At 33.4% G+C, this 21,591-nt stretch overlaps 1 protein-coding gene across 1 annotated transcript; it reads right to left on the minus strand.

Moving 5' to 3' along the window:
- Positions 1–490: 490 nt before the first annotated feature.
- LOC124357447 (epoxide hydrolase 4-like) lies at positions 491–19,058 on the minus strand. The gene is made up of 6 exons (XM_046809268.1): positions 18,633–19,058; positions 14,271–14,395; positions 10,991–11,103; positions 9,781–9,949; positions 9,166–9,320; positions 491–2,027 (listed from the first exon to the last, which is right to left on the minus strand). Exons 1-6 carry the CDS (start codon positions 18,852–18,854, stop codon positions 1,732–1,734), a joined length of 1,080 nt encoding a protein of 359 aa, XP_046665224.1. The 5' UTR covers positions 18,855–19,058; the 3' UTR covers positions 491–1,731.
- Between the last annotated feature and the right edge of the window lie 2,533 nt (positions 19,059–21,591).

Raw genomic sequence — 21,591 nt, forward strand, 5'->3', positions numbered from 1 at the left:
GACATTTAGTAAACAAATGTACCTATGACATGTAGCAATGGACTGTTACTAAAAAAGAAAGAAAATAAATTAAACGCACCCGAAAGCTGCTTGGAGTCCAGGCATTGTCACTACAAAGAATGCAAGTCACGAGCCCGAGAAGCCAAGTGCACAAACACACGTAACAGCAACATAGGTGAAAAATAATGATCAAATTAGGATTTTCAAATTTCAAAATTCAATGGTACTGATTGCAAAATAGTAATTATATAACATGTATCGGGGTGTATCAAATGTTTTCATTAGATTCCAGCGAAAATATGGATTACCAGATGATAAATCTTCTAAATGTAAAATCCGCAAACAAAAACACAACATTGTAAGGTGAAAGTGGGAATTGCATTAAATCTCTGATATTGAAATAACAAATAAATAGCCATCGAGCTATAAACTTGGAGATAACTTAAAATGATACATCATATATTATGGGCTATTAATGAAAATTCTTTGATAGGTAATAAAGCTACAAGTTTTTGTTTAATAAATATTTCATACCAAGTTCAGATGAACATTATGAATCTTAAAACTCTGATAACATATCCTCTGATAACATAATAAGAATGTTTGTTGTCGATAAAATGAATAACATGTAACATATAAATAAAATGAATGTAATGGTTTTGACTGTACAACTGTTATATTAATGTAAATTAATATTGCATAACTGTGTGCAGTTATCATTAGTCTTTACGCACTACTTTTTTTAAATTCCCATCTAGAACTTTGAACTTTGATGTATAAAATTTAGGCTAAATATATTTCTTTCTTTATAATAATTCTCTACACTGTACCCCTCAAATATACAATCTATAACTGTAAGTGTTACGTTAAATTCTAATACTACAAATCAACAGGGTGTTTAGGAAATACTGGATGAAAGCACTTCAAAACCAGGGCTTACAAAAAGTAAGAATAATACAGAGGAATTTACTATAAATACTTACTTTATTTATATTATTTTATATTTATATACTACGCATTTATAATACGAAGCATTTGTTTCATATTTACTATAAATAAAAGTAAATGCAGCTATTTAAGTCGTAGAACTCTTGGACTGTAAAATAGTGGTCCAGTATGGATTATACTGCAAGGCTTACAAACATATTAGCAGATAGTGTTTGCGGCTGAAGGGCCAGGTAGTAGCCTCGCACCCTCCATACTCACGAGCGTGAAGGTTGGGGCCAGCCTGACTTACTGTTTCCATCCAGAGTCATTCAGTGGCAGAGTCATTGGTTTTATTTCTCGTTATAATTTGTAATATCTATATGTACTAAACACTTCTGGATATCATATCAAATATCAAACTCTGGGTTTGACTGGGGAAGTGCACTAGGTGGAAATGCTGCTGTTTCTAGTCCACTGCACTTATGTGTTTGGGGGTCACGCGCGCTCGTGTGTGTGTGTATTTACACCTGGCCTATCCGTAATCCATATTTGCTAATACTAAATACAACTACTTCAAAATTAATGTCTTACAATTTATATTAAAATACTGTGGGCGTAAAATTGGAAATACATATGGGCGTAAACTTCGTTTCATTTCAGATCTAACGTAGTTCAAATCTTGTTTAGTCACAAGAATGCCTCCTTCTCTCACAGTGAAAACACAGAGCCCGTCCGCAGCCCGAGAAGAACGCCCGATATACTCCTCGCGACTGAGGCGCTGCAGAGGCCGTAGCGGCAGGATCACTAATCACTTTTCACTTCTTCCTCATACCCACTCTTGAGGAACTCTCTCATCACCTTGTTGACCGCCTCGGGATCGTCCTGCTGCACGAAGTGACTCGCCCCTTTTATCACTTCAGTCGTCAAGTTGTGCACCATCCTGCGAGTCTTCTCCACGACCTCGATGTTAATCGCCGAGTCGTCCTCCCCAAACACAAACAGACCTCTGGGCATCTTGAAGTTCTCCGCTCGTCTCCTCAAAAGTTCCCGATCAGGGGTGATTGTCGCTCTGTAGTAGTTTATAGGTGGAGTCAGTGCACCTGTAAACAATAGGAATGTCCTTACTGATCGCTGAATATTTATAACAGTATCACTGATTATGATTGACATAACTTCTTTAATGTAAAACTAATAAAAACTATTTACAATCAAAGTAATTTTCGCTTAAATTGTAGGTTTATTTACACTGAAATCTAAAATATTTACTACGTCAAACTATGAAGACAGACTGAAAATTCAATTCCTACAGGGGGCCACAGCTGAATATAGTACGGGCTTCATATACTCATCGTTTAGTAAAAACATCTCGATTGTTATCACCTTCTCTGTTCTTCTCTGAACCTCCACTGGCCTTGTGAGGTTCAGCTAAAGGATCAAATGGCATCTTCCGTTTTTATTTTTGAGAAACATTTTTAATTACGTATTTGCCATACGTTGTCATACGAGCAAATGTTTCATTAGGCATTTCGAATTCTATACGATGTATTGTATTAACTACTATTCGCGATCAATTGTTACTTCATTAATTCCACTTAGTCACTTTGAGTTAAGCATCTATATGAATTCTTAATATTTAATTGGGTCAGTTTAATTAACCCGACATGCTCAGATGCACCATCATTACTAATCACTTGCAAAGTGTGTGGACTGACGAGGAAATTTGTGTTTTAGAAAATGTTTTACAAATATTACACGATTAAACTGTTTCTATCAAAGTATTATGATAGAATCTTATTAAAACACACCTTTTAAACGAATCTTAATGAAGAAAGCTGTGATTTTTTTCACGTACGGTATTCCAAACCGATAGGCTACCTTACATTGTGATATGGCATTTTTACAGTGGCTTATGGAAAAACAGAGACATTAACACTAACATGCCTTAACGATCCATTCTTTCCCAGACTACAATCCGAAAAACAACAAGACTTCACATGCAAAACCTTATAAACGATTATTTTAGAACCTTGCATGAACTTAATAAGAATTTCTTCTTATAACCTTTACCCCCCTTCCCGAATTCATGAAATTGATTAAATATGATGTGTAATATGTAAATATAGCATTTTATAACATACTAGCTGTTACCCGCGGCTTTGCACGCTTTTTGTAAGCTCTGCTCGTGTATGAGCACTTCTGGTTTAAGTGAATTTTATTGTCAACGCCGATGTAGAGTTTACCTTGTTGACACTATCAAGAAATTCTGCCAAAGTGTATGGTTATAGCCATTGTACATGTACATGTACTTAATAATAAAGTGGTATAAAATTCAAGCTATAAGGCCAAACAGAAATTCCTTTTGAAAGACAAATATCCATAAAAACTTAGCGCCTTCACATAGTGTGTGGTTCTTATACACAACTATCTCGTAATTGTAGTTTACAATGTGCAGGCGCTTTGATAACTTACATATTTTGCAGCGCCTCCTGGTGGTGAGTTACATCAATGGGCATAGCATAAAAAATACATACTTCTACGTGAAAAAATACATACAAATTTTCATAATGATCGGTCAAATAGTTTCTGAGTCTATAAAGGACAAACACACAAACATTCATTTATACATTAATCGGTTTGAAGAAAACGTTTTCATGAATTAGTAAAATCCTTTGTATGCTTGACGTTATGATTATGACCATTGAATGAAACGTGAGCGGATATTCCAATGATATCCTACTGACGCCATTTAAAATAATAAATTAATTATAGCACACTGATATTTATCTTTTCTAAATACTGTTCGATACTAACCGTATTAATGGTAACAGAGTTAGTTCACATGACTGTCTTAAAAAACTTTGACTGAGAAGTCTAGGATGTCAGCAGAGAATTTATTGTTGTTATACAGAATTAGATATATAAATTATTTTGTACTTTTTGTGTTTATTCTATGTATTCACATAGGTTAAAATTTAAAAAGTGTACACTGAACCTTAAAATTTGCATTGTAATTCCATTTTTTGGCTTAATCTTGGGAAGTCAAAAACTGAATACGTTTAATTTCTTACTTAATTCTGTGGTCAAGATCAAATATCTCTGCCCAAATATAAAGGAAGTAATAATTTCTTTTATAACATGAAAGAAACGTTGTAAAATCTTAAAAGGAGATCGGACTCACTATTCCAAAAAATGTTTGTAGAATTTTGTTGACGTAATTGTATTATTTAACAATCAGCACGTGTCATGTAACAGACTTCGCTGAGGTTGTATGCTTATTTTAGGTCTATAGGTAATTTTATGATTGAGATTTACTGTGGATTGACCGATAGACAGGCAACCATATGGTAAAGAAATGCGTACATTCCCAGGCAAACAAAGAGAAATTGTACCAGCTTACTGAGTGACATGCACCATCACAGAAATCATTCTGGTCCATATAGCATTCAAAATTAAAGATTAAATATGCAATCTTTATCTGAATATCATGGAATCACGTGCACCAACATTGAACTCATTCTGGTCCATATAGCATTCAAATTTAAAGATCAAATATGCAAGCTTTCTCCGAATATCATGGAATCATGTGCACCATCACAGAACTCATTCTGGTCCATATAGCATTCAAAATTAAAGATTAAATATGCAATCTTTATCTGAATATCATGGAATCATGTTCACCATCATAGAACTCATTCCGGTCCATATACCATTCAAATTTAAAGATGCAATCTTTCTCCGAATATCAAGGAATCACGTGCACCAACATTGAACTCAATGTTGCTTATATAAAAATGAAGTTTCATGGAATCCTTCAATTCAGGAAGTTCTCCTGATTTCGCACGGACAAACAGACAGACAGAAATGGAAATAATTTTGAATTTACAAAGTGACTAGCTAAGAGTGATAGAGAGAAAAAAGGGCGTGTTTGACTCGACTTTCGCTATACGAATTATTGTACTCGCCTACAGTTTGTTTTCTAATCTACATTCCTGTCCAACCTCTATGAAAGAATAAATAATATAAATTGTGTTCGATATTAAAATAAACTATGTGGTTTATGAAATGTTACTGATAATAAGTAAAAAATTAGTAACTCAAAATGTAATATATGTTTAAGACTTGAACATTAATTTTTACCGAAGGAGTGTCTATAAAGTTTATTTTTGGAGTAATAATAACCTAGTAGTTATGAATAAATTATCCGTTATTTTCAAAACCAAAGTTGCTTTTAAATTGTTTGGAAACGGAACTGTATATATATTTTACTTTATGACATAAGCTTAGTAGCAGTCCTCAATAATACGTTATCCTAGAAATATTTCAGTTAATATCACTGCCAGTACAATTCTTCGATTCCTGAGATGCAGTCATTGTCTTCAAAATCATTTTTCTATGGAATGTCCATCGACAATAATAGTTATAATAAAGGTATTGCTGTAACTTGTTATTAATCTGATCACATCCGCTCAAATAAATTGAATAGGATTCAAATTTGGGTAGAAGAGATATCGTGGCGCACTGTCCTTCAATTTCTATTAGCTCATCCGAAACAACTCTTGTAAATATATTCTTATAAAAATACCATATTGATAGATTTGAAATAAACTAAATAATTTATATTGATAACTGATTACTATTATTGTTATTATTCGTCTCCAAACATATTATTCGTGAATTGGACTCTAAAAAGATAAACGTAAACTCTACTCTAAAATGATTACTCTACGAATACTTTATTTAGAGTTAATTTTGTGTAAGAAGTAAATCAGAAAATTCATACCGAGTTCTTCGAGAACTCTTCCTATAGTAAATAAATTGTAGAACAAAATATTTTTGAATAACAATATTGTTTGATTCGTTATCTCAAACTCAACAGCTCAAATACACATTTCTGACAAAACTTTACGGAATCATCATATACTAGATGTAAACTTGAATACTTCTTTTTCATCATCACCCTCAAGTGTTGAAAATCTCAGTACCCATTTATAAAAGTCAAAGTGCATATAAACTTCTCCTAACGCATCACGCTACGCCTGAGTCAACTAGCTTCCATCCACGCCTCCAACACCTACTGTATTCAAGTTCAAGTTCAAAAATCCTTTATTCATTGTAATACAGAACAAAGTTTACATTAATCATTCCCAATGCACCATGTACGGCGCGTGGAGGAATACAATTGGCCATATTAATTTTATTTTATGCTAATTGTCTTTTAACAGCAGTCTTTAGTCACTAAATATTTCATAGTTTATTTTTATAATCATAAACATAAACTATTATCATTTAAATATTTTCTTTTTTAATTTACCACCTGAACCATAAACAAATCAAATAAGAACAAAACAATAAATATAAAAAAATATAACAAAAACATTAAACTTAATATAAATAACAATAAATAAAAATTTCATTTTTACTTTCTGTTGTTTCTCAAAAATAATATCATTCCTACAAAATATTATAGACTGGTTATAATTGGTCGAACCCATGTTATAAAATTGATGCCTGCTAACTTCTTTGACTAAAAACGGAATTGATATTGACATAAACTGACCTGATCTAGTAAATCTATTTTGCTGTTTAAACTCAAAGTTTAGTAAATATTTCTGAATGTACATAACCATCAAATACTTATATAACTGTTCAAATGTCAAAATATTTTTCTCAGTGAATATATAGCTTTATCTATCATTATGTTTTAAATTATATACAATTCGTAAGGCGCGCCTTTGATTCATCACAACTGGCTTTAAAATGGTTGGGTAGGAAACTCCAGAATGTACAATTCCATATCTCAATACACTCTCGAACCAAGACATATAAATCTACTTTAATTGATCTTCTTTAAATCCCAACATCAATATAAATCAATATTCTTAAGGATATTGATAATTTTAAATGATATAGAGCATAAATTATTTTCCTCAATCTTTTTGATAAAATATTCACATGCTGTCTCCACTTTAAAAATTGATCAATGTAAATCCCCACATATCTTACAAACTCAACTACCTCAATACTGCAATCATGCACGTGGAAAAACAGTTTGAAAATATTTGTAGGATTTTCCTTAGTCTCACAGTAGTCAAAAACATTATACGAGTACACTTTGATTTACTGGTATTTATCAATAATTTATTGCTAATTAGCCAATGAGATATTTTTTTCTAGATCACCGTTTACTTTATATTGCAGTAATTGCCTATTATAGGCAGAGCATACAAGTGTTGTGTCATCCGCATAGGCAAACACAGTGATTCCTTTTTAATTTGCTTTGTTACATTTTTTGCATACCTCTTGTACTCTGACCTTAAAACCAAATTACTTCTATCGTTATTGTACATAACAAACAAGTTATTCTTTCTGTTTATTAAACAAATAAGGCAATCTGAAATCCACTCCTTTCTTTTTCTACTCTTACTATTCAGAAAACAAGAATTACTATAACAGTTATTATCTTATACAAATTTTGTACATACTTATTTACATTAATTTCATTGTACACCAGATTCCAGGTAGCTAAATTTAACTGTCTACAAAAAAGCTTCCAATCCAGGGCCTTAATGAACTTTAATTCTTTTAATGTATTACTATTCACAAACAAAGTGAGACTGAGAGCAAAGTGATCGGTTATTTCCAATTTCACAATATTACTTTCATAGTTTACATTTTTTTAATTTCTTAACAGCAAATGGTCAATACATGTTTCAGTATTATTAAAAACTCTAGTTGGTACATTCACCAAGCTTTGAAATCCATATGATGAAATTAAGTTTAAATAATCCATAGCTGAACCCCCTATTCTTTCATTTAACATATATTCATGTCTCCTATAATTATAGTATGGTCGTTTGTTGTCTGTAATATATTTATAAAATAATTTTTAAATTCCTTAAATGTATATTTATAATTTCGATAAACCCCAAAAAGTTTATACTTAAAGAATTATTGTTGATGGTAGCGTTAAAATCAATATGAACTATATAAATCAATAGAACAAGAGATGAGCCGGTGCGAGTATTGGAGGTTAGAGTCCACGTAGGTAACGACACCACCTGATTGATTCTCTGTCCTTGGCTGTAGTATCATGTCGTATCCCGGTATCTGGTACTTGTCTTCTTCCCCGCTCTTGATCCACACCTCCGTTAATACTATTATATTGTACGTTGATGAAAGTCCGTTAAGATATATGCACAGTTCATATGTCTCCGCAGACTTCGAATATTTACATTTAAAATGTTAAATTTTCCTTCTAAGGTGTTGACCAATATTACTATTATTTGGTGAGAAAAATACAAACGACGTTAAATACTTAAAATTACTTATGACCACCTGCGATAAGTTTCTCAAGACTGTCCCATACGATTCCAGGTACTTTCCAAAATATAAGCACAAATAAAATGTAAATTAGAATCATACTTTTTACACTTAGCATATTCATTAGGTAACAGTAGTGGATCGGCACAAATCGAACACTCACTCATGCTGGATATAGATTAGGAACACGGAGTAACTGGTAAATACGACCGGACCGCTAGACTGCCACATGCCAACTCACTAGCAGGCACCTAGTTCTCCTAGTCCTGAACCCGTGTGGGAGAATATAATTTATTCAAGTTAGAAGTACTCCTACAAGCGCAAATTCTGAAATAAGAATTACTCGCTATTTCGCTTAACCTCTGTCCTCTTCATGCATTTCAAAAATATCAAAGAAGTGCCGAAGTGAAGAAATGTGTGAAGTGTTGGAGTGCCGATGGCCGAGTGGTCTAAGACATTAGACTTTGTTTTGAGTCTGAGTTAGAGATAGAGCAGGTTCAAATCCTGTCTGTGACCGTTGCACTTTTTATCAGTACCATCGACCTTGTACTGTATCGACTCTCCCCCATATACTGTTTGATAAGATCCTCGCACAGGCCAGTGGCCCATGAGGACGGACAGAATAAGGCATAAAAGGAGATCGGATATCATTTTTTTTTTTATTAAAAAAAACAATAATAATAATAATAAATCATAGCAATCCACCATATTACATCATAAGTAAATTCACTACATTCAATGTGTGAATGGTTCTTCCTTCTTTAATGGTTCAAGAATTACTGAAATCTTAAGAGCCATGCAGTAAAATATCGTATGTTGCAGGGAGATTGTGGGTGAAGTGTGCCTGGTTTGAAACAAATTAAAAATAATACTTCTAAGCCTAATAGGAAAATTCGCTCTGACACATGACGTTTTTACCTGGTTTTCCAAACGTGAACTTGTAGGCTTCGATATCTTCGGCAGTGTACGGTGACGGAGACTTTTTGGACGTAAAGAGCTTATTGATCTTAGACATGTCTTTGATTCTCATGTACATCTCTGGTAGGTATGGTAGCTGGAAGAAAAATATGTACCTGAAAAGAGAAAAAAACCTTTCTTTCTGTATATATTTTACGTTAATTCTTTTTTTTATTATTTTCTGGGTACTATTTACAGAAATACAGTATTTATACGATAAATTAAATTGTTACTGTACAGGTATAATTATGTATTTAATTTTTGCTTGCAACAAAAATGCAACTATTAAATTATAACTGCATAAATTGTAAACTATTAAATATTTATTGCACGAATCTTTATGATATGTGAAGTTACATTGTATATTGATAAGTTACTCTTTAAATTAAAAGAACGTTTCTTAGCGTTCGTAAGTCTTATAGTTATAAGATTCAAACGCTCATCATTACAGGTCCCATCTACAACTTAATGCACAAAAATGCACACTTAATCATCGTTGTTATAATCACGATATCAATATTATCTTTTAAAAACACTCATACATATTTGATAACTGTAATATTATGTTTCACTCACCATGATTTTCTGAACTGACTGAAACTTTTAATCATCATTTTCCTGAAGACGACAGGGTGAGGAGCATTCATGATGATGTAAGTGTCGACCCACTTGGGGTAGATCATGAGGAAATACCAGGCCACCATACCACCCCAATCGTGTGCGACCAGTGTACACTGTTCTCGACCTTCGATCATTCATAACAATTAAATGCGTTGTAAAACCGTAATTTAGGATAGTATTTTTTTACTAAAGATTTTAGTTTCAATATTATAATGGAAAACAGTTCTATGAAAATCTAAATATTCAAAGAAACTAATATTATAATCAACAAACTTTTATCCAATGGAATTGTTAACTTGATCATAAGATTTTCAATGTATTTAGATAACATGTGTCATGTCATTCAGCTTACGAGATCTGCAAACTTCGTAATATTGGTCATGTCTGCCATTTTCGGGTCAACTACGCGGTAATAAACTTCAGCATACTGTAACATTATTATAGTTGTGACATCATATTCCAAACTTTACAAGTAATTACTATTTAATAATTTCACTTATATGGTGATTTAAATACTTCGAATTTTTGCAACGGTAAGATATAAACAATTAAAATGAATGAGGAGATTTTTTTCAGATGAATACTCTATACTGTTTGAAATCCCAGGCGATTGCTTTCCGACATAAGAAGCAAGAATATTACAATGAAGGAAATAGTACAAAAACTTCTATATAGACTTTTAGTTTTTTAATATTTATAATATTTATTGTGCAATGAGTACGTTTTTAGTAATATAAAAATGGGGTTTTATTCCTCACTAGAGTAGCCAACAGATAAGGTTGTGCAGTCTTCTTGCAACAAGTTTAATTATTAATGAATCATCGCCCTTTGCAAATAAGGAATACAATTTTCGTGCAGTTATTATTTTGCACCAATAATTTCACCTTTCCTGGAATTTCTGACTACGGTTAAGATTAGTAAGAAAGAATTTCTTGGAATCTTCATCTCAAATGTCCTTACTTCATTTACAACTAAAGGTGAAAATATATTTGAACATTTTAAGAGGAAAACATTTTTATTCTATTCACTTTCACTAAAAAAGTTGTAAGCCAGGCCTTAGGCAAAGTTATATCCGATTTATTTTATTTTGTAATCAATAGCAAGCAAAAATTATCAAGGGTGACTTCTTGATCACTATGTTTGGACTCGAATTCAGAGTACTTACCCAGAGCCTCGATGAGGTTTTTGACATCTTCCACCAGATACTTGAGCCGATAGAATCTGATGCCTTCCGGTTTCTCAGAGTCTCCATAGCCTCTCATATCTACCGCCACCACCCTGTACCGGGACACATTACAACACTGTAAGAAATTTAATTTTGTACAAGTACGAGTTACTGAGGTTACAAATGTGAGTATATCTTGTTTGTATATCGTGGAACATGAGCTTGACCATCTCGTGAATAACTGAACTGAAACTTTGGTTTGATTACCGTAGTTGCTAAACGGGTGGAACCGTAGTATTGTCCCATAGCAATCAATGTTAAATTGTAAGCAATCTAACTCTCTAATTTACGTATTGACGTTTCCGAGAGTTAAACTTTAGAGGTGCGATTCGTACGTATTTTGGTAACTGTTAGTTATTCTAATTGTTTTTAAAAATACGATTGGACGGTATTTAGATTCTCAATTATTTAAAAATATATTTAAATAATAACTAAAATCATATTAACTGTACTTTTAAAATTATAAATTTTAGACTGTTTTAAACCCAGATTCAATGGAGTAAACTTATTTAAAGCTTTATTTTCTTAATTCGTTTTTTTAAATTATTACGACAAATTTAACAAGAAGTGTTCAGTACGGTCAGCTCTTAATCAGCAATATTCTAAATCAAACTATATTACCAGTACTTTCAGAAATTATCTTCTCCCAATCATAGTTAAACTGTTTCAAATAGAAAATCTCTACAAAATTCGACAAGTAAATAATGAAAAGGCTGTTTGTAATTCATCTCAAACTCTAAATTAATTAAAGTCTGGGAAAGTAATATTGAAAATTTCATTTAACCAGTAATTTTAACTCTCTTCTTTATACCATTATTTGAACTATTTCCATTTTGAATTTTGTGAAAACCATTGTAAATGTTACAGCTTACATTTGGATTATTTAACGATGTGGTGTGAGTGTAGATAAATTTAATATCTGCTAAAAACAAAACGTTTTCTACTATACGCTACATTAAACAAGGTATGCGTACTTCAGACCAACTGTCGCGTAACAGGCTTAGCTATTGTTCATGCTAAATTTCAAATCTATACCTTGTTTCGTTCTTCATATATCCACAGACAGACTGATAGACATTATCAAACTTCATGTTGCCTTCGTAAAAATGAAGTTTCGTACAAACTTTCTAATCTATATATCAATTAGTTAGCGAGATATCTTGCAAAATATACAGAGAAACGCGTAAAAAGCATAACAGGCATTACCCAAACCTATGCTTAGTAAAATAGGTATAGTTTCGAGTTATACCGTTCTCGAGGTATCATGAGGATAGTTAGGCTTTGCTGACGCTTTCGAGACAAATTCTATGAAAAAACTGCGCCTATATCTACCACGATTTTGCCTATGGTTCAATTAGTTCTCAATATATCTTCCTAAGTTATTGGCTTCACTGACGTTCAGCCAATTCCTATGGGTGAACATGCACCACCATTGAACTCTAGTTTGTCCATGTAGAAATTAAGTTTCATACAAACATTTCTCCATAGTCCATAGCTCAATTGTCCTGCGGATGGTTACGCTCAACGTGGAGGTTCGATGGTAACGCATAATCATCGAACTCAGTTTAGCCTGTAGCCATTGGTAGATGTATTGTGATATTTTGTATTGTATATTTTGTGAGTCTTTTTTAGCAGCCACTCTAATATTAATTATATAGTGACCTCATTATCACCATTTAAAAATGTTATATTAAAAAGTTATATTTACATAAAGTTATAAATAATACTTATCATTGTTATAATGATGAAATTGGCAATACATCATACACCTCTGGTTCCGAACCGGCATATTGTATAACTTATCTTAACCAAGAAAGGTATAATGCTAAGGAGGCTGACTAAGGAGATGAATAATTATATTTTTCAATTTAGTTTGTTGTTTAAGGGCATGCACTCTATTAGGTTTAAAGCACAATTATGTGTAAGTTTATCCATATATTCACATGAAATAAAGTAAAAGTATAGGCACTTAAATTAAAATTAAAAGAATATAAACTGAGTTTTAAAAATGTAGTTGCATTGTTTCACTGAACTCAAAAACTGCAACCCCTCTTGAATTGTTCTTATATAAGAAACTGAATTAGATTAATTTCTTACTTATTTGATATCTCTCATTTTCAAAATGTATATGATATTAGTGTTAGAATGTAACAGACTATCTAAGAAATTGCCTGAATGCTATTTTGGATGATTCAATCTGTTCAGGCTATATTTATAGAATTGAATTGTATTGTGTAACATGATAACTCAGCTTTCCCCGTGATGACGCAGTCCAGCGATGTTGGAAAAGTTTATTGCTGAGTCCCGCAGACGACCATAGCTGCTTATTACGTACTCTTCAGTGAATTGGGACATCGTCCTATTGTGACATTATGTTATACAACAACGAATACAGTGGACACTGAAACAGTGTTCTGTAATGAGGATGAATTATGCTGTCCCAAGGGAATTTATACGTAAACAAATATTTATGTGTTGTTAAGCACAGACGTTAACATGAAAGATATGTAATGAGTACGTTCTCAGTTTTATTATTTATTTATTAAAACTAACCTGCTGTTCACATAAAATAAATAATGTTTCATGAAGTTTATGCAAATCTCCAGGATAAAGGTATCGCTGCAATAATTTTTTACTATCTTTTTTGTACGTGATTCGATACCACATAACCGTATTCATAAATATAGTCATTGATAAAATGGGATATTTGAATATTAATCACTTAAATTAATATTGTTTCTTACCAGCTTTTAGTACTTTAAATCAAAAACAAATTTATAAATGGGGTTCAAATTTTACACAAAAATATTATAATTACTTGTTATATCAGATAAAATTATAGCTACTAAACTTTCCCCAACACCTTAATAGTGGTTTAAAGATGATCTTGGAACTACCGATGGCATCCTTTTAAGATCATGGTGTCTCCATTGTCACCCATTTAAGAAACAAGCACAAGTCTTTTGATATAATCTTTCATTCCACTAGACTACACCATTAACAATGTATGTTTTAGTAAATGTTACATATAAATAATATTGACACACTGTTGATAGTGCCTTACCGAACTCAAGTTTATTTTATATTTTGAATACCATAGTACTAGCAAATTCAAAGCTTAAATGATTATGGTTGAAAAATATTAAATAGCTCTGTGCTTGAGGTATGTAATACAACATTATGTTGGAAGAGAGTCGATTCGTAAATTCAGAAGACTTACCAATAGTCCTTAGAGAACTCCTTCAGCTGGTGCCTCCAGGAATACCAGAACTCAGGAAACCCGTGCAAGAACAACATCAAGGGCTTGGATTTGTCTCCATTTTCAACATAATGTAGCTTAACATGCTGAAAAAAAACGTGATTGTCACAAACCAAGAAGCATAAAATACTGCAAGCGCGTGTGTGCGTGCTTGTGTGTGTGTTTTCTATGTTTATATAACACATCGTTTTTGCTTGTTTCATTTTCTGTATCAATATACAGCTAGTGAAGTTTCTAAAGTTGTGCCATTTGCAGTCTCTATTTTTAATGGACTGATCATTTTCTAACTGCAGTATGCTGATAGTTTGAGTATCAAACTAAAAAATCCACACCGAGAAAAAATTACCTCTTCGTATTGTAAAGTCTCCTTCCGATACCATCTAATTTCGACCAGCTACAAAATTATCGTTGATCATGATTGTTTTCCTTTTTGTTTAAAGAAATTATCTTTAGAGATTTCCTGAAAAACTAAGTTTTATGCATTCAGCGATGGGTGGTGCTGTGATAATTCTATGTTCATCAACTTAGAAAAGAGCGTTTGGATAATTTTTCACCATAAGATTTCTCCACCGCTTTATAATTATTCTACAGGTTGCAATACTCCCTCCAGACATAATAAACTGAAAGATTTCGGAGGTACCTCTACTACTTCGCTATCATGAGACTCTCAAGTGTTTAACACCTGGAATAAGGATGTCCGAAATCTTCGCCTAATACGAAGAATATCTAAACGATTTTACGACCTTCACACGCTGAAGATCTTGTATTGTTCTCTGGTTCGCCCGCACTGGTATCCGCATCAGTATTTCCTTAGGGAGGACATTTAGAGGAATCACACTGTTTCTGCTACTAGCGGGTCTGCGCCTACTTGTGTATAAATATCTTGATGTTCCAAGAGACTTAGTAACTAATTTTCTCACATTACAAACTTTGGAGATTATGCGTTACATCCAGGGATGTTCTCTTCCTCTTCCCACCGGTGAATGCTGAAATAGACTGCGCCGATCTTCTTAGTCAGTACAGCAACGCATCCCTAGTGGTACCTGGTCTAAAGAATTGTTTGCAAGACCCTCAGTATCAACAGCAAATGCAACCAACAGCATTTTGTTGAAGATACAGCATCAAAGTGGCAACCATTTTTGGACCATCGGGACTTCTTTGGCCTCTCGTCGCTGACCTTCAGACACTAACTTAGAGGGTGCAGCATTGAAGCGTTAGATGTCTGGAAACAGTTTATGAATATTATCTTCTCATGCCCAAATAGAACATTTTAAGACGCAGCTATAGAAGCACACTTATTGATATCTACTTTGCACCCATTTGTTATGTTCGTCTTTGTTACTAGCTATTTATATCCCATTATGCTGTTTTATTATTATTTAATATATTTTAGATTTATTAAATGGTTTTATTAAGCTATAAAATTTTATTGCTCTTGTTAATATCACTGTTATCAATTAGATAGTCTAATTTCAACCATTTTATAGCTACTGTTATATGTAATATCACAACATAATATCATGTTATTTATTGATTTTATGGATTTTATTATTATATATAATAATCAACTTTACACTATATTTACTAGTAACTATTAATCCATAACTATATCTTATGTAAATATTAGCTCTGCTTTTGCCAGTAACGTAATAGACATACGTTACAAATTGAATTAAATATAAGATTTCTGAAGAGTGAAATTAAGTTATAAGAAGAAACTGTGACGGACGCTGAATATACTTTTTATAGGTGTATTGGTATTAAAGACGATGGTCAGTCAGATATTTTACAGTACCTCATATCCCATAACGCAACAGATCCAGCGCACCGAGTTCTATTAGTCTCTCGACAATTATTTTAAGATATCATAGAAAACCGAAGTGACAAGAATAGATCAGCTGCAAGTACCAAGAATCTGTAAGACACGATAAGTTTTATGCTTAATTATAACTGTCAATTACATCAAAACGTAGTTGTGCACCAACAAACTTTGACTGTAATAAATAGCGTTTGGATCTTCATTCAATCAGTATCATAGACATTATCAATTGATCTATTTCTTATGAACTATATTGTAGGGAATATTATATTTTAGTGTACGAAATGTTATGCTTGCATAATATCCACTCGTATTACTGTTGTAAAATAGTTGGTTTGATTAGAGAAGAAAAAACCACAATAATATCTATATATAATAATCTGAGGCAGAAAAATAATATAAACGAGAAATTTACATTTCTTCACAATATGAAGATATTGTATATATTCATAATATAATGAGGGGAAATCAATATTTTTATTACTTTTAATTCTTACATGTTAACTTTTGCTCCAAGCTTTTATACTGATTCCACAATATTATGAGTATTATGAGTATAAGAAGGAAACCTTGGTTTTATTTATTTAAAAGTATTTTGGGTATGTCACCCACCACTATTTGTGGTAGAGCTATAACTGTTATGTAGAGCTTGTATTAACTTGTAGCGAGCATACAAATATAAGATTTATTCTTTCCAGCTTACTGGTAATTTGTTTGCAAGCAGACAAAATCTGTAATAAATGAAATGTAAAAAACGAAAGGACCCTTACCTAGAAATAATCACAAACGTTGAACAGCCTGTTTTATGGCCCACATTACCTAATAGCCACTTTTCTGACCATTTGGAGCGTTATGTGGTCTCACCAACAAAGCCATAACGACCGTCATAAAATGTTGTTTTCTATTCCATGTTTTTACACCCGCAACATTTATCTTATGTTTCTTGTCAATCCCAACAGTATAATAATAAATAGAGGGTCCTAGTTTATACGACTCCCTTCTGTCATAGCAAAGGAAGTTATTAAAGATTTTTCGTGTAAATATCATAGTCATAGCATTGGTATTACAGTTCCAGAAACTGACTTAACGACTGAGATTGTAACTAGGCCACAATAGTTAAATGTGTTCTGTCACCAGTTATTCAAATATTTGTTTGTATTACCTTACAGAAAAATGTTAATTTAAAAAGAACTTTATTAAAAGCCCTTTAGGGTTTTCTCAGCGATCACATAAGACCAATGGTCTTATGTGATCGCTGGGTTTTCTTAAAAATCGTGTCGTTGCCCGTCCGTCCGTCTATATGTTTGTCCTCTGCTCATCTGTGGGATAACTTTTGCTAGATAGAACTTTTTCTAGAGGCTTGGATTTGGTGTATAGGTTTTACTTTATTTAAGCAATCAGGCAATGTTAATCTGAGTTAAGTCTTCTGATATTTCATGCATAGTAATAAGATAAATTTGGAAACAATTAAAAACTCAGTAATCCTTTAGAGACTTTGATAAATGTTGTACCATTAGATTAGTTCAAACTTTATTAATGTATTTTGTATTAATAAAGAATCTCAGTCTCCGTAATATTTTGTATTACACAAAACTCTCAGTAATCTTTAGAGATTTTGACAAATATGGTATCATTATATTAATTACCTTGTTCATACTTTATTAATGTATTTTGTACTAGTAAAGAATTTCAATCTTAACTAAATTTGAATTGTTATACTTGGATAGACAATATGAGACAAAATGGAAAGACTTTTCTGATGTTTTTGATAAATGTACAGATAACTAGGTTATTCACTAAATGTAACTTGATGACTGATAGCAGTCAATTTTCTTCTTAGGAATAAGTATTTTTGTTTGAAATTTTGGAAAGTTGAGCTTTTACAACAAATAATTTAAATAGGCCTTGTAAAAGGGGATAGTTTTAACTTTAAACCGAAACACCTAAAATAAAAAATAAACATTTGGTATGAGTCAAAATCGTTATTTTTCTATTCTATTTCCAAAAATGTGTCACAAAGGGAAAGCCAGAAAAAGTTTAATACGTAAGAAAGTCGCACCAACTGACCTAAAGACATTCCCTAAGTTTTATATTTCTTTCTGGTACTGCTAATAACTTAGCAAAGAGGGAGACTATATAATCAGTTTATATTACTGGTCTTGTGGGTAATTAATTAGATGAAACTGAACAACAATTCATTACATTAGCAAAAAGTTTAAACAACAGTTTGATACTCGATTACCTTTCAACAATACAATCTGGTTGAATGATCTTCACCCCTATATGCACATATTAAATATCCCATTATGGCGAATCAATTATATTTGATTGAATGACTGATAGAATAATGTTAACAGCATTGTATATTACAATACTCTGCACCCTTAAAGAATTGTCAGGAATCCTCCCTTCGAGAAAGGAGGCTTTAACTGTTTTATCATGCTTTACGGATTGTATCTATAGGAACTGTAACAATTGTAACAATTCCTAGGATCTTCACATACCTTCAGTTGTACGTAAGCGTGATTGCCTAGAGAAGGATCATTGAGGCAGGCTGGAGGAACCTCCCTTTTGCTTACTCGCCAGAAGCGCTCCGAAGGATTGCGCACCCATCGGTAGAGGAAGCGTAGCAGAAACAGAACACCGTAGAAGACGGAGATGGAGTAGAGGATGGTGAACATGATGCCCGGGACGACCCATGCCCGCAGGAGCCGAGCGATGTCCATGATGGCCAGTGGCGACAGACGAACTGGGAGAAGGCTAGAGAGTGGAGAGGAGAGAGCGCGCTGGAACTGGTGGAGATTCAGGTACTCCTCGTCATCAGGTAAATGTTGTTGGGAGAAAAGTAGTTCGGTTGTTTCCTCTTGCTAACTAAGAGCGTATTACAAATTATGGCTTTAAGGCTTCTAATTATATTTATTGTCTGTGAAACACATTTCATATACATCAGGAAACGAGTTCCGACTTAAATTGGAAATCAAACTTGAAAATACATTAAATAAATGTTTTGTACAAAATAAAAAAGAGAGGAATGACAAATCATTATATTCCCATAGTTTCTAAATTCTTCCTTGATATTATAGTGTTATTATTAAACATTAATAGCAAATTGGGTAACATATGTAAATAAACAATAACATATATAATTTTGACTATACTCATATGATTATGTACTTTTTCAATTATTATTGGTTAATTTTATTCTCTAATATCATAACTAGTTCAGCCATAAATACTGAGAGATTTATTTGTCTTTTTTTTATTTTCCAGTTTGTTGAGATTATTGCACATACGAGTTAACGAGCATTTTTCTGTTAAGTGTTGGTTCCTAATTCTCTAAAAAATTATATCAACCAAAAAGTTTTTTTATTTCTGTTATTTATGGAAAATCATGTTGAATTCCACATTTCCTGTCATTTAATTTATTTGATATTAATAACGATAAAACACATTTAATTATTTTATACGTATAACTGTTTCATAGTTACGTAGTTTTTCGCAACTGGTCACCAAAATATAATACAACTTAAAAAAGTATAAATTCATTACTGTTTGTGTGTTTGCAACTAGATTCGTTACACGGGTATGTGGTTCTATGATGCATTAAAAACAATGCAAAAATACTTATTATTTTGTACCCTCATAAGCTACCCGCTTTTGCTTTTTATTTCATAATCGAGATAATACAAGAAAACAATATCTGAACTAAGTTCAAATCAAACGTTTCTCCTTATTTTAATCATGCCAGGACCTTTAAGTTGAGAAGTAACATTAGTTGAACACGATAACAACAGTACCAATGAGTTCTTCTTATACTATTCAATCAGAGCATAACCAGTTAATTTTCTTTTCCTAAAGGGAACTTTTCTGCTGAATAGAAATTATGCATTTATTCTTATATTTTATTATTGAACTTTTATACTTAATATAAATTTCTCCACTACTCTAGGAGAGTTCTCTTCTGGCTTGCTAATACCCCTCAGTTGAACCTAAACTGGGCACAGTAAAAACTGACGTGACAATCTTATTAGGGGACCCCATGTGTTCAAGAGCATATCACTACCCGTAAATGTCGAGATATTCGGACATCTCCCGTGGATAAATAGGCCCAGTCTACTGCATAGGAAGACTGAGTGGCTGGTGTTAGGAGTGAATACATGCCTCCTACTTGTTTTGACTGGCAGAGAGCTAGACTTCCCTTCTACCATGGTGATAACAGAAATGTAGAGTCTGTTATCACTCCTCATATGATCTCGACAAGAAGCAACCCCTACCATCAAACACCATCCTTAAAATCATCACTCCAGAAGAAAGCGCAAAGGCCCTTTTAAGAGTAAGTGTAATGTGGGGTTTATCTGGCTTCTTGTCTAAAGTGGAAAAGACTCTCCATTTACTCATTAAAGAAAGTATGTTTTACTCTCATAATCATGCATACAGACTGTTTTTAATAAATTGTAGAATAATTTAAAATTCCTGTGGGTTTTATCGTCAATCTCACGCCGATTTCTCCTTTTATAGGACCATCACTGTCGTCTAGGACCATAAGGAACATTCAGATTGTATTTAATACTACGTCGTTTTAAATCGATTCTAGGTATAATTTGCCTGATGATAACCATTATCGACCACACATAAGGACACACTCAAGGTTAGAATACATTCGTTGCTATGCTGCCACGGGCCGGAACTGACAAGAGCGCAGAGAGAGAGAGAGGTAGAGAGCTCGGGAGGGAGAAGTGACCGTGACCAAGCAATTGTGCGTATGTTGTGGCATCCTGTAGTCAATCAGAGTATGTTGCCACGGCCCGGAACTGACGGGACCGCAGAGAGAGCTCGGCAGAGGTGACGTGACCAAGCAATTGTGCGTATGTTGTGGCATCCTGTAGTCAATCAGAGTATGTTGCCACGGCCCGGAACTGACGGGACCGCAGATGAAGAAATCGGGAAAGGTGACGTGACCAAGCAATTGTGCGTATGTTGTGGCATCCTGTTGTCAATCATAGTATGCTGCCACAGCCCGGAACTGACAGGATTGCAGAGGAATAGCTCGGGAAAGGTGACGTGACCAAGCAATTGTGCGTATGTTGTGGTATCCTGTAGTCCATCAGAGTATGCTGCTACGGCATGGAACTGACGGAAGTGCAGAGAGAGAGAGAGCGCTTGGGAGATGTGACCGTGACCAAGCAATTGCGAGTATGTTGTGGTGTTCTGTAGTCCAACAGAGTATGCTGCTACGGCTCGGAACTGACAGGAGCGCAGAGAGAGAGAGAGAGAGAGCTCGGGAGAGGTGACGTGACCAAGCAAGTGTGCGTATGTTGTGGAATTCTGTAGTCCATCAGAGTATGTTGCTACGGCCCGGAACTGACAGGAGCGCAGAGGAATAGCTCGGGAAAGGTGACGTGACCAAGCAATTATGCGTATGTTATGGCGTTCTTTAGTCAATCAGAGTATGTTGCCACGGCC

Source organism: Homalodisca vitripennis, chromosome 3 (assembly GCF_021130785.1).
Source record: "Homalodisca vitripennis isolate AUS2020 chromosome 3, UT_GWSS_2.1, whole genome shotgun sequence".
NCBI lineage: Eukaryota > Metazoa > Arthropoda > Insecta > Hemiptera > Cicadellidae > Homalodisca > Homalodisca vitripennis.

Bases quoted from the DNA above. Each gene is read 5' to 3' on its own strand.
- LOC124357447 (XM_046809268.1), bottom strand. From the start codon at position 18,854: ATGGACATCGCTCGGCTCCTGCGGGCATGGGTCGTCCCGGGCATCATG. The intron at 14,396-18,632 runs GTATGTGAAGAT...GTTTTTTTTCAG, and splicing joins ACGCTTACGTACAACTGAAG to CATGTTAAGCTACATTATGT. The intron at 9,321-9,780 runs GTGAGTGAAACA...TTCTCTTTTCAG, and splicing joins AGTCAGTTCAGAAAATCATG to GTACATATTTTTCTTCCAGC.